Source organism: Oppia nitens, unplaced genomic scaffold (genome assembly GCF_028296485.1).
Source record: "Oppia nitens isolate AA-2021 unplaced genomic scaffold, nextdenovo-longstitch-racon4-pilon3 scaffold4_pilon_pilon_pilon, whole genome shotgun sequence".
Classification (NCBI taxonomy): Eukaryota; Metazoa; Arthropoda; class Arachnida; order Sarcoptiformes; family Oppiidae; genus Oppia; species Oppia nitens.
In genome coordinates this window covers 7,233,364-7,247,205 of record NW_026533232.1, presented here as the reverse complement: position 1 = coordinate 7,247,205, position 13,842 = coordinate 7,233,364, and the positions used below count along the sequence as shown (strand labels likewise).

Sequence of the window (13,842 nt, the reverse complement as noted above, 5' to 3'; positions counted from 1 at the left end):
TGATAATTTGTTATATTTATCCAATAGTCATATAAATACATATTTTTTGTTTGATCATTATTTTTACACACTATTAAACCAAATGTTCATTTTGTCAAAATTCTTATCATTGAAAATGGTTTTCAAAACAATTTTCGCCTTTTTATTGGGCGAATCATATTTCATAAATTTGTATAAAATATATTTAAAAAATAAAATATATAAATGTTGCCAAATATTATAAATAAAATTAAAGCTTTACTTGAATTGAGTTTATTATTTACATAATATAGAAATCATCAAAAAATTTGAAGATTAATAAGTCTTAAATACAAATATTTTAAAAAATACTTTTGTTATGTTTTTAGATAACTGAGTAAATGAATCAAAAATTATTTTTAGTCAAATTTATTATTAACTATTAAATAGGTAAATATATTATATACTGTATATAAATTATATTATAAAAATTAGTTTTTCTTAAAACCATATAATCTATGAAATGATGCTTTATTTGGAACAAAATGTATTGTGAAGTAAACTCAAGATATAATTATAGTGTACTCACAGTACTTCTCAATACAGAAAAATCTCGCAAATGTATTGTAATATACATATAATTTGTTTGTTATGCAATAGTATAATATAAAAAACTTTAAACCAACAAATTTGCATCAATGCAATCAAAAAAAAACAAAATCTGATATAATTAATTAATAATTAAAAATATATTATAATTTGTGGAAATTGTATTGACATACTTTCATAAACGACTTAATTATTAAATATAATTAAAATTATTAATAATACAAAAATTGTTCTAAACATGAGTTAAAACATTTTAAATCACTTAAATCTACAAATATTAAGTCTTATGATTGGACATAAGCCACGTGAGTCCCTCAAAGAGACCGTCACCAGTGGTAGCACAGGCGGGCTGGACGTACCAATTGCGCTGACGAAGACTCGTCATCGTCAGTCCCAACTTGTCCTGAATTTCTTGTGGTTTCATTGCTATAATATTTATTTTAATTACAATAATCACAATTATAATCAATCATTAATTCATACCATCGGGTAAGTCCTGTTTATTGGCGAACACAAGTATTATGACTTCTCTCATTTCCCTGTCGTTCACTATTTTGTGTAACTCTTGTCGGGCCTCATCGATACGGTCTCTATCGGCCGAGTCGACCACAAAGATAAGACCCTGAGTTCCAGTATAGTAATGCCTCCAAAGAGGTCGGATCTTATCCTGACCGCCGACGTCCTGTAATACGATAAACAAATCATTGTATATATACTGTATATTATACCGTGTTTTACAACAATTGAGATCAAGTATATGCATAAATACTGACCCAAACACTAAATTTGACATTTTTATAGGTGACGGTCTCTACATTGAATCCAACCGTCGGAATAGTTGTTACTGATTGACCTAATTTTAATTTATATAATATAGCTGTTCATCAAAAGAAATAAAAAAAAACAAATGGTTAATAGTTTCTGAAGAAAATGATATATGATTTCAAGTCAGTAGTTGTCGTACTTGTCTTTCCCGCCGCATCTAATCCCAGCATTAAAATTCTCATCTCTTTATTGCCAAAAATCTTCGACAAAATTTTGCCCATAATTTCCGGGGATGTGATTGTGGTTATAGATTATAATCTATTGTAATAATAATGAGTTATGTGTCAACACAACTAAAAAAACAAAATTATGACATCAATGGTCACAACTGTTGTTACAACAACACTGGATCAACTCAATTAACGACTAATAATATCATTCAATAGTTTGACCGATGATTGTAACCAAAGTTTCATTGGATCTGTTAATCAAACAAATTATAATTAAATTTTGGTTTGTTTTTGAAAAATTACTGTTTGTTTTGATATCAATATACTTACAAATTAACGACAATTAGAAAATAATAGCATATCTTGTCATACATGAGACAACTGGTTATCATTTGGTGACATAACTGTGTCTTTTAGTGACCAATTGGTGTCAATAATGTAATGATGTCTTCAAGTGATGTCAACTATTGACAGACAGACCGGTCAGTCATCAAAATATAGTCAATCAGTCAATGAGTGGACAACTCTTTAATAACGTTCACTAAAATCATAACATTTGTTAAACCCTTTTATAATATTTTTTTCAATTTGATTGAAAACAATCACTTAATCCATAAGCAAAACAATTGACAATCAAATTGAGACACTGTTTGACAATATTATTGAATTAAGATATCATTTAATTGTAATTAAATAAATGAAAATTCAATTAATCGATACATAAGTTAATTGCAATAAATGGTTACACAGTTTGAGTGCAAACATTCAAACTAAACATTGGGTTTGGTTTCGGGGACCATATTGTCAGTGCAAACATTTACATACAGTTAGGGTTCGGGCAAATTCCATCCCTCCTTTTATTTTCCTTCTCCCTGACAATTCTCAGGAATCAATTTCCTTATACAACAAATTTTATAATAAGATTTGAATAACAAATGTTGTATTAAACTGTATTTTGAGTCTTATTGTTAGTGTGTGATCCAGTGATCCATGAAAACACTAAATTCATTGAAATTAAATTAATTTTTTAAATATTTCAATGAAATTTTATGCTAAAAATTAAGTTTTAGGTAGATTTAGGTTTATTTATTGTAGAAATATAAAATATTTTCCGCGAAAATTGGAGGGATTTTATTAAGGAACTTCCTTCCCTTAGAATGTTTCCCGAACTCTAAATACAGTAAATATAAAGTATATTTAGAAATAGTTTTTAAGTTATTATCAGTTGTTTTGAGAGAAGAGGTAGAGTCAAGTGTTTCGATAGTTTAAACTTTATAGTCTATGGAGAGCACAGGTATGACCATAGGGTGGGGTCACTGGTCGACTGGTTTGCTTGAAGTCAATATAAAATTTATGATTAAATCAAATTAAACATCATTTGAATTAAACAAATATTTGCAAAAAAATTAAATAAATAAACTCATCGAATGGTTATATTTATAACATTTATATTGAGAGCATTCACCTAATAATAACTGTCAAATAGATAGACCCGACACTAACTATGCCAACAATTTGTTAAAACAAAATACAAAAACTATTTTACATACTTTAAAAATTATATTAGTTTTTACTTAACTCGTATTTTTATGATTTTATAATCATATAAGTATTATAACTGCTTGAAATTATTTACTATAATATAAAATATGTATTTTATAGTTTAAAAAAGTTTAAATCAAGTTATCTATAGATAAATAATTAGTATAAAATGTTTACTAAAATAAATAGTTATTCATATATATTATGAAATTTGTATTGAAATAAATTTTTAAATTGTATCTCTATTGCTACCCATTCAAAATTATGATTACCGGTAATCAGTTATATAATAATATATATACATTGTATATCATTTATATTGCAAAATATTATTTTGTTATATAACTGATTAGTCATATTGGAAATGTGTATAATATTTACTGTATATAATATATATATTGATGAATGTGATAATAACAGTAAAAGCACTTACCTTAGACTTATACAGTACTACAGTAAATACTGTATTGTATTATAGAAATCTTCAATTATAATTTACAAATGTGAAAAATTATGTTATACTGAATAACGTAATAGAATAATCAATTATACAATAAATTCAATATTATTATATCATAATTAATATTAATTGCAATAATACAATAGGTATATAATGTACAAAAACACAAATTAATTAAATTAAATTAAATAAATAATCATTTACTAGAACTAAGACCCGATTTGTTTTGTTTGGAATTATAAACCCTTTTATGGATTCCGTTTCCGATACCATTGTTGCCATTCTTGAGTCTCTTTGTCCTCTTTTTTGTTGGTTTGTCCCCTCCGTTGGCGTTCCAATCAGTGTCTGCATTGTTATCATATTCATCAGCATCTGAATCATTGTTCTTCATTGATGTATTGGCTATCCTTTTGCTGGCAATTCGTGAACTGTTACGTCCCATTCCCATACATTTTTCGAGATGCGGTGCAAACCGAGAAGCGGCCAAATTTCGGTGACAATTAGGACACTCACACTCGTGTTGTTTCTTAACTGGCAATTCCCCAAATATGTCCGTCCCTTTCTTGTCTATTATAGCTATTATTGATATTTATTTTAAATCACTATTTACTATAATTGCTCACATAATCGTACATCAAATAAATTTGATAAATTTATATTCATAGATGGGTAAATTAAAAACATAAATGTTAATCAAATTTGTGTTAAATTAACATAAAGTTGAATAAATAAATCAGTTTTAATATTAACATAAAATCAAATATTTATAAAAATAATTTTTATCTCAAAGCTTTTTGAAAAATCTATAGAAAAAATTGAACTAAAATAAACATTTAAGTTTTTAAAGTCTAAATAATTCCATTAAATTTGATATTTTATCTATTATTAAAAACTATTTAGAATTTAAGATTATTTATTAAGCATTGTTTATATTTTTTCTAATGAAAAAATTAATAAATTACCGGTAAATACCATAAATTATATTTACCAGTACTTACACTATAGATTTTACAGTACTGTCTTAGCTGACATAGAATTGCATGCAATTATATCTGGATATATTTGCACACATTTTTGTAATATTACGGAAAGTAAAATAATGTTTGCTATAATTCAAGTATAGTTGCGGTCATATAATTTTATTTGAAGTATAAAAAAGTCAAATTTTTTCAAAATGTTTTTTATCACTAAATGCTTCTCTCTTAAGTGATGGACAACAAAAATTAACTAATTAATTGTAGACATCGAAAAAGTAATTAATACCATTTATGATGATAATCATAAAATGGTATTACATTTAATGGTTTCATAAAATTGTTTCAATTGCTGTAATTGAGCTATTATTAAATGCAACTATACATCAATTTTACAATGGAGTGCAACTTTATCTATGTATAATTGCATGCAATTTTACCAATGTCAATTTTGCTCAAATTTACATATAATTGCATTCAACTCTATGTCATAATCTATTTAATAAAATTTAATAATTATCATATTTGTTGAGAAAATACTGAAACAAATATCTAATCATTCTTTTAGCTAAAATATTTGAGATTTTAAATATTTTTTTGTAGTTTTAGATACAACTACATGTCGTACATATATATATACTGTAGTTGTGGTATAATAAATATATACAGTAGTCTTACAGTGACTTAAAAAACATTTACATTGAAAATTATTTTTACCAATTGTTTGCTATAAATTTTCCTAAAAAACCTCACTATTTTTGTCATAGATTTTATGTTTATTTGTTGAATAATTATGATTGATTGATTCAATTAGTTAAATTCAATAGATTTTAGTTCAATAGATAGTTTATGTGTACGACTATGTAAACAAATATTGTAAAATATTTAATAATACCATATTTATCGATCCTAAATAAACAAATATATAAATTTAATTAGTATTACAATAATAATAATACAAAATTATGTTATTTTGATTCAATTGTTTATATAATATATTTAACTTAATAATTGAAAAATAAATTTTAAGATTTATTTTTCTAGATATTTACCGGTATTTAAAAATAGTAAAAAATATTTATAATAATTAAAAACTGTGTGAATAAACAATTGAATCAAAATCAATGTCTAAACAAATGTCTTTTTAATCACTAACTCTTCAGCAGTTGATTCGTCAACAAACAAACTCTTTGTATGTTTGGCCGCGCGGTGGACATCAAAGTATACACCGATCAGTACTTCTTCCACCAAATCGTCCAACAAATCATTGCTTACAGACTTTAATTCAAAAACAAATGACTAATTAATTGGAAAAAATTAATTCAAAAATTATAATATTGTCTAACATTTAGATTGTCTTCATTGTCGACACATTGTGTGAAAACAATTGAATTCTGCATCAAATCAATGGTTGGAAGCGATGGTGTGATCCAGTGATCACTCACTTTGATGCCGACGATGACGATCACAACTTCTTCAAAGACACAAACAAATGATTCATTAATTGATTCAATACATCAATCAATCAATTGTTTTGTCAATTCATATGTATTTTAATGTATTAAACAATAAGTCAATGCATTCGTCAATCACTGGAATAATTCAATTCAAAACAATTGACTCATAAAATAGTGTTTAATAAACACTTATTCTTATAATAATAACAACAAAACAGTGAACGCAATGTGTGTTTCAACTCAGCTGTCATTCAAATACAATAAGTATTGTATTCAATGCATATGTATTGCAATTGTCGACAATAGATGTCACTCAACATATCAAACACACCAAACATTCACACAATAAACACATTATTATTGATATAATTATTACATAAAAGCTTTTATCAAATAATTGACAATTAATTGACAATTAATTGAAAACTTGGATCAAATGCTTTGAAAAGTTGTTTATTGACATCAAATCTATAGAAATGACTGCAAGTTGTCATACAAACACATAAATGGCATTCAATTGTGACCTCAAATGTATTGAGAAAGAGTTGATCTCATTTGATCAGATGATCAACAGATTCAATATTAATGAACAAGAATTGAATCAACTCATTGATGAAGTATTTGTTGACGAAGATAGTGGTCATCACTTAACAACTGATCCAACAGACTGTGTGAACGACAATCGCTTCAATAGATTACTAAAAACTTGTTTTATATTTCTTTACAAAGTTTTATGTTTTCTTATGAAATGTTGTTTAAAGTTAATGAAAGTATTGATTATCTTATTGTTAATCATTTTATTTCTTTCGAGTCATTGTCCGACACAGAGGTTTATCTTAAGAAACAGTCAGCAATTGATTTATCCGGTTATGAGACAACTCAGACTTTGGACGTTACCTGTAATGAGACATAACAAACACCTCATCGGATGGGATGTCGAGGAATGTATTGTTGAGAATCCCTTTTACGGATCGGTTGGTCTCGATTGTTGGCCTTGCGATCGAGTCTTTAAGGCCTCCGATTTAACAGATTTCCCACTTTTGGCCAAAGAGTATGTCAACAATGAAAAGCCATTTATTATCAAAGATATTATTATCAATGAAATCACTGCCAAAACATTAGTTGACACCTACTTAGCAAACCGCGAACCACTTGAGTTCGGAACGACCCGATTGGTCAGCAATTGTGACACAAAACAAATGGATAGTTTAAAAGATATGATGTCATTACTGTCCAACTCTTTGAATGTCAATAACAAGAGTTTGGACAATGTATTTGTCCAGAAGCCTGACATTCACGTCGAGTGGAAAGTCAATCGGGTTGAAGCCATTCGAGTGATTCGTAAACTATCGGTTCGACCAAACTTTGTTCCCAACAGTTCCGAAGTGGCTCTTCAGCGCTTTGTTTTCATATCTGGTCCAAAATCACCAAAGTTTTCAATGCCAAAGACCGAGTTCGCCAATGTATGGCTAACACAGGGATCTGGTTATCGGCTTATTGTCCTCAAGCCGTCGCCAATGTGTGCCAACAATTGTACCACATTTTCGGTTATATTGAAACCAAAGGATACCCTGTATTACAATTGGCAGTTCTATAGGCCGGTAGCGATGCCGGCGACTGTCACCAACTCTAACCAATTAAGCATTACTTTTGTCACATCTTTTTATTGATTTATTTATAAGTTATTATAATTATTTCACAATTTTTTGCATATAACTATATAAACAGTATATATAATATACTATATATTATTTATTTATATTATTTAAATATTAAGAATTATTTATTAATATATTAATTTAATTATCTAAATATTTATTTTATTTATATACTGTATTATATATATAAGTTATCAACATAAATTATAATTAATATACGGTAATATAATTTATAATTATTTTTAAAATCATGTTTACTTATAAATAATCAAATCTTTGAAATAAAAAAAAATATTTTAAATCAATAATTTTTAATAATTAAATAAATAAACATTTTGAATAATACAAATATGTTTATATAAAGTATATTATATAAGTTATAAGTAATGTTTTAGATTCTAATAATATATTAATATTATGACAATTTAAAAAAGTTTATTATAAATAAAGTACAACAATACAAGTTATATGATTTATTGATAAATTTATCATATAATATAATAAATATGGTTGATAAATTATGATTTAGTACTAGATTAAGCGTATATATTGGTTGTTAGTTTAATTGAAGATGACTCTAACCCACAAGTTTTACTATTTAAATATAATAAATCTAACAAATGTTGGCAAAAATATAACCAATCGTTTTCATTATTTATTTGCTTTGACTTCAATTCAGTTATAAATTGCATGTATTCATAGCAATAATATATCGATTGTAAATACCTATCATACAAGTGGGATATCAATACTATACATTAAATAACTATATATAATAAATGATACAAATTTGTGAGATTCAATAAATATTTTTAGAGTCTCCAGAAATATATTTTAGTAATAGAAATATGAAATATACTAAATCTAGAAATCGGTTAATATATATATATATATATATATAATTATTATAAAATTCCATTTACAAAAATTTTAACTAATTTAATACTGTTAATAAACTAAATTAATATTACATTTATTACAAGTAAATTCTACTTAAATAAAATTTATAAATTATAAATAAGACAGTACTGTATAAAATTTTATATTTTAAATATTGTTTTATTTATTTAAATTTTTCTACATTTTAATATTTAGTCTATAATTTTAAAATCAGTATTATTTTAAATACAAAATTCTATAATTACAGAGTTATGTGAAACAATGAAAATATGTAAAAAATATTTATTTAAAGCAATACATATTATAATATAGATGCTTGATTATATGATGGAAATCTCATTTTAAGATAATTATTTTTATTTATTTTTATATACTAATTTGTCTAATATATTATACTAATGTACTAATATATACTATTTTGATATCATTTCAAATATGTAAAAATATTTTTTAGATACTTAACTTTTGAGTACTCATTTAATAACAAATGGCACAGAAAATCAACTCATTTATCATATTTATAGACCTTTTTAAACATATAATATGTCAAACTATTAGATATATTATCAAATTACTTAAACTTATCTCAAATTAAATTTGACATCAAATAAATATCATGAAATATCATATTGTTATACTGTATGAATGCACACTTAATATCATTTATCGAAACCCACTAACAATTTTTGACATCAATTTTTCAATATTTAATATATTAGTTTATCTTAGTCTTTAATAATTGAGTTTAGTTTATAATAACTCAAACTATTAATTTAAAATTTAAAAAATATTTTATGTTATAAATAAAAATTAATATTAAAAATAACTAACTTAAGTACAATATACTCTGTATAGTTTTACTGAGTCATAAATAATAGCAAATAATTGTAGGTTTTTTTGCAATAGTCTAATTATATTGTAACGGAATAATTCATAATAATATACTATATAACATAAAATTCATTTACAGTCTGTAATTAAGGTATTATATAAAAAAATATTTTAAATATTATACTATACAGTATAAAAATTGGTTTATTCACATGTTTTCTAGTCATTAACAATTTTACCAATAATAATTAACAAGGACATGTTATAAAAAATACAATAATTAATGTTGTGATAAATTCTATAGTATATTATAAATAAGTATATAAATATAGTATAAATAAGTTAGTATTTATACACTATATATTATTTTTTATTTATTATACATTTGAATTGAATATACATATGTATTAATGTTATACGATATAACAATAAGTTTTATGAATGAATTTCTCCTAAAATTTATACTGTATTTTATTTATATTTAAAGTTATATTTAATTAAATTTTATTTATTTAAAAATGTATAGATTTATTTTTGAAGATAAATAACATATGTAAAAGGGTTATTCATTAATCTCGCGCATGGGGTTTTTGCTATAAATCTTAAACGGAGTGAGATATATTAATTTTGTAAAAAGTGTATTAAAATATGATTTACGCGTGATATCATAAAATATAAAATTTTTAATTTTGATAACGTGATCATATTTATGACGGGCTGTTTGTAAACCACTATGTCACAACCTAACCTATAAATGATAGAATAAAATTTCAATAGCAATTTTTTAAAGCCTGACTTGAAAAATTATGGGAAGAAAAAATTTTTAAAATTGGTCGAAAAATAAATTTTTTATGGCTTTTCAAACTTGTGAAAAAACACATTATATAAAATAGTCAAAAATAAAATGACGTTATTTATGGATAGTATATACTTATAAGATAAAGATTTTAAAACTATTACATATTTTAAAAACAAAATTTTTTTATGTCTAATATTTTTTTAGATAATTAAATTTAAAATTAAATTACATTATCAAATTATAATGCTATGTTTTTATTGTAATTTTAATATCTAAAAAAATATTTGACATAAAAAAATTTAGTTTTTAGAATAAGTAATAGTATTAAAATCTTTATCTTATAAGTGTATACTATCCATAAATAACGTCATTTTATTTTTGATTATTTTATATAATGTGTTTTTTCACAAGTTTGAAATGCCATAAAAAATTTATTTTTCGACCAATTTTAAAAATTTTTTCTTCCCATAATTTTTCAAGTCAGGCTTTAAAAAATTGCTATTGAAATTTTATTCTATCATTTATAGGTTAGGTTGTGACATAGTGGTTTACAAACAGCCCGTCATAAATATGATCACGTTATCAAAATTAAAAATTTTATATTTTATGATATCACGCGTAAATCATATTTTAATACACTTTTTACAAAATTAATATATCTCACTCCGTTTAAGAGTTATAGCAAAAACCCCATGCGCGAGATTAATGAATAACCCTTTTATATATTATTATTATATAATAGATACTATAGTTTTATTTTGTATTTAATAAACAGATTTTTATTTTTAATTCCTTTAGTGTTCAAACCATTTCAATTGATTAGATTATATAGAAATAAATGCATATCAGTATTGACTTATGGGATCGTAAAAAATAGTGACAATAATATAAATTTTTTATCTCAAATACAAAACTTTTTTAAGTTAAATTGATTTTTTTTTGAAAAATCGATTATTGATTTGTTTTTTATCTGTTATTTTTTCGTTTAAATTTAATGAATTTTATAATCTTATATAAATAGCTTATGAGTTACACTGAATTAATGTAGAATATAAAAATAGACGAATGTTTAAATAATATACTATAATATAGTATATTAAACATAAATTAAAAAATTAAAAAATAGAAACATTTACTTAGTTTAAGCAACTTTTTCAATAAAACAAACAAAAAGTCTAAAACTGCGTTCAAACCAATGCTTGAATGAGTAAACTTGACTTAAACTCAAGTTTTAAGTAACACGTGTTCATACAGCCATACTTGAGTTTATCAGTTGTTATAAAATTAATCAAATTATTGAAATTATTTTATTAATTCAAATGATAATTAGATATAAAAATTTAATTGTCTTATATTATATTTTCAAAATAAGAAATAGAATTAATAATGATAGGCATATTGTATACAAATTTTAAAAAATAAGTACTATTCATAATTTAAAGGTAAAATTAAACTGATTTTTGAGGGACAGTGAAGCAAGCATTTAAAATCTTAAAATGTTTACTTATTATACTTAACACTTATTGACTAAGTTTGTAAGTTTTGTCTTCACATTGACTTAATGAAGTAAACTTACTTATGAAGGGTTACTTACTGTACTTGACTTAAATAAAGTTAACTCAAATAAGTTTATATGTGAACCAAAACTTAAGTTAATTCTACTATAATAAGTTAACTTGACGTTTGTGTGAACGCAGCTTAATATATATAAATTATAATTTATATATATATATATATATATATATATATACAGTATATATTATATATACAATCATCAAATCTATTGAATGAACATAACTTATATAAACTATTAAAAAGATTTAGTTCTCACAAAAATAATACATACTTTTCAATGATTTATTTATATATTATTGTTTAACCAATTGTAACCTAAAATTTGTAAATTTAAATTTAAAAGTCTAAAAACAAGATTGGGTACTAAATTAGTATTACTAATATACAACTTTATCTCCATTTATATCTTTATACATACTGTATGTTTAAATTTATATTATATTTATTTTATGAATCAAAATTAATAATATTTTTATGAATTCATTATATAATTTTTTAATTGGTAAATAGTTATCTAATTTTATTTTATTTATTTTAACTTGTTTTTATATAATTTTATTGTTAATTATTTTTAGTATTTAACTAAATTTAAATGGAAATCATTAATTATTTTTATTGATACTCCAATCAAAATCATATATAATCATAGCTTTTAATCATTTCCAATATTTATTAGGACATTGGGATCTTAATACAATAAAAATTTATTAATAATATATTAATATATATATACATAAATTTATATCCATATAAAATATTTAACTATTGTTTTGTATGATTTGCTATTAATATGATCTATAATTAGAATTTAATAATTAGTTTTGGATAAACAATTTCATTGTATTTTATGACTATTATTATAACTTTGTTACTAAAAATAACAATTTTTGGTATTATATTATATATTATTTTTTATCAAATATTCTATTTTAAAAGCCAATGTTAGTCTATAGACATTTGTTAAGATAAAGTAAACACATAAATAACATAAAAATCAATAAATACTACAAATAGTTGAACAAATATTTTATAACATATTATTCAATTATATATACAAAATACATAGCAATCGGTGAAATAAATGGTTTATAAGACTATAATTGTATGATATATTATTAAACAAAAGCATACCTTTAAATTATAGATAATACCCCGAAATACAATGTATAGTACAGTATATACAATAACCTAAGATTAACTTTTATTTATATTGTGAAAATCGCTTTTATTTTTGTTTAAATTAAAACATAAAAAGTTGCAAATAAGTTATAATTATTTAAATAATTTATACATAAATTTATAAATTTATATCTTATACAATACAGACTATTAATATAACAAATAGATATAATTTTAAAAAGGAAAACTATAAAATTTAAAAGAAACATAATATTGCTATTATGTATTAATATAATTTTGATAATTTATTTTTTTATAATAGACTATTTTACACAATCATAAAATTTATTTTAAAAATTTAGTAATAGACTTATATATAATATAATTATTGAAAACATTTTTTAACAATAATTTTATTAAGAAATATTGTTATAACAGAGATTATAGATTTATTTTTATAATAATAAATTTATTTCAAATAATGACAAATTGTAAGAGAATAACTAACATAAAGTTATAAATATTTTTGTAGTTTTTAAAAATTTTATTATAATATTTAATCAATTTGATAACATTATATTTCACCTTTTATTACAGTTATATTTATTTATTTATAATTATTAAATATTGAACAAAATATTTTGACTAATAATAAAAAGAGAGTCTAAACACATTGTAATAAATTAACAATATCTGTATTGTCACTAAGTTTTAAAAATTAAAATATTTAATCTAAGAAATGATACATTTATTACTAAATTTATGTATGCAATGTACAAATATGTTTATATGTTTTTAACAGTTAATTTGCTTGAAATCTTCAAATAAAAGTTTTATTCAAAACAATTATAATAATATTTATTTGTCGGTCACTTAGCAAAAAAAATGAGTGATAGGACTTCACGTTAACATAAAATACAAAAATAACATAAAATTGACTATTGATTTAAAAGTTAAATGACATT

The 13,842-nt window shown here is 22.8% G+C and overlaps 3 protein-coding genes across 4 annotated transcripts; 1 reads left to right on the top strand and 2 right to left on the bottom strand.

Moving 5' to 3' along the window:
- Nucleotides 1–756: 756 nt before the first annotated feature.
- Nucleotides 757–2,214, bottom strand: LOC128959960 (ADP-ribosylation factor 6). Its single transcript, XM_054306001.1, has 5 exons — nt 1,893–2,214; nt 1,532–1,813; nt 1,341–1,444; nt 1,051–1,249; nt 757–993 (listed from the first exon to the last, which is right to left on the bottom strand). The coding sequence occupies exons 2-5, from the start codon at nt 1,611–1,613 to the stop codon at nt 845–847; spliced, it is 534 nt and encodes a 177-aa protein (XP_054161976.1). The 5' UTR covers nt 1,614–1,813; nt 1,893–2,214; the 3' UTR covers nt 757–844.
- A 1,442-nt stretch (nt 2,215–3,656) lies between these two features.
- LOC128959861 (SAGA-associated factor 11 homolog) lies at nt 3,657–6,172 on the bottom strand. Of its 2 annotated transcripts, none has more exons than XM_054305882.1 (4): nt 5,885–6,172; nt 5,695–5,816; nt 5,434–5,447; nt 3,657–4,140 (listed from the first exon to the last, which is right to left on the bottom strand). In XM_054305882.1, the coding sequence occupies exons 1-4, from the start codon at nt 5,936–5,938 to the stop codon at nt 3,761–3,763; spliced, it is 570 nt and encodes a 189-aa protein (XP_054161857.1). In that variant the 5' UTR covers nt 5,939–6,172; the 3' UTR covers nt 3,657–3,760. The 2 variants fall into 2 exon arrangements, with proteins under 2 accessions (XP_054161857.1, XP_054161858.1); XM_054305883.1 differs by having other exon boundaries at nt 3,657–4,131.
- A 585-nt stretch (nt 6,173–6,757) lies between these two features.
- On the top strand, nt 6,758–7,665 carry LOC128959927 (uncharacterized). Its single transcript, XM_054305962.1, has one exon. It carries the CDS (start codon nt 6,760–6,762, stop codon nt 7,663–7,665), a length of 906 nt encoding a protein of 301 aa, XP_054161937.1. The 5' UTR covers nt 6,758–6,759.
- The last annotated feature ends 6,177 nt before the right edge of the window (nt 7,666–13,842 follow it).

What these genes read in the sequence shown, in the direction of transcription:
- LOC128959960 (XM_054306001.1), bottom strand. Translation starts at nt 1,613, where the DNA reads ATGGGCAAAATTTTGTCGAAGATTTTTGGCAATAAAGAGATGAGAATT. An exon ending in AGATGCGGCGGGAAAGACAA is followed by an intron (nt 1,445 to 1,531) that starts GTACGACAACTA and finishes TTTGATGAACAG; the next exon opens with CTATATTATATAAATTAAAA. An exon ending in TAAACAGGACTTACCCGATG is followed by an intron (nt 994 to 1,050) that starts GTATGAATTAAT and finishes TAAATATTATAG; the next exon opens with CAATGAAACCACAAGAAATT.
- LOC128959861 (XM_054305882.1), bottom strand. Translation starts at nt 5,938, where the DNA reads ATGCAGAATTCAATTGTTTTCACACAATGTGTCGACAATGAAGACAAT. An exon ending in ACAATGAAGACAATCTAAAT is followed by an intron (nt 5,817 to 5,884) that starts GTTAGACAATAT and finishes TTTGAATTAAAG; the next exon opens with TCTGTAAGCAATGATTTGTT.
- LOC128959927 (XM_054305962.1), top strand. Translation starts at nt 6,760, where the DNA reads ATGAAAGTATTGATTATCTTATTGTTAATCATTTTATTTCTTTCGAGT.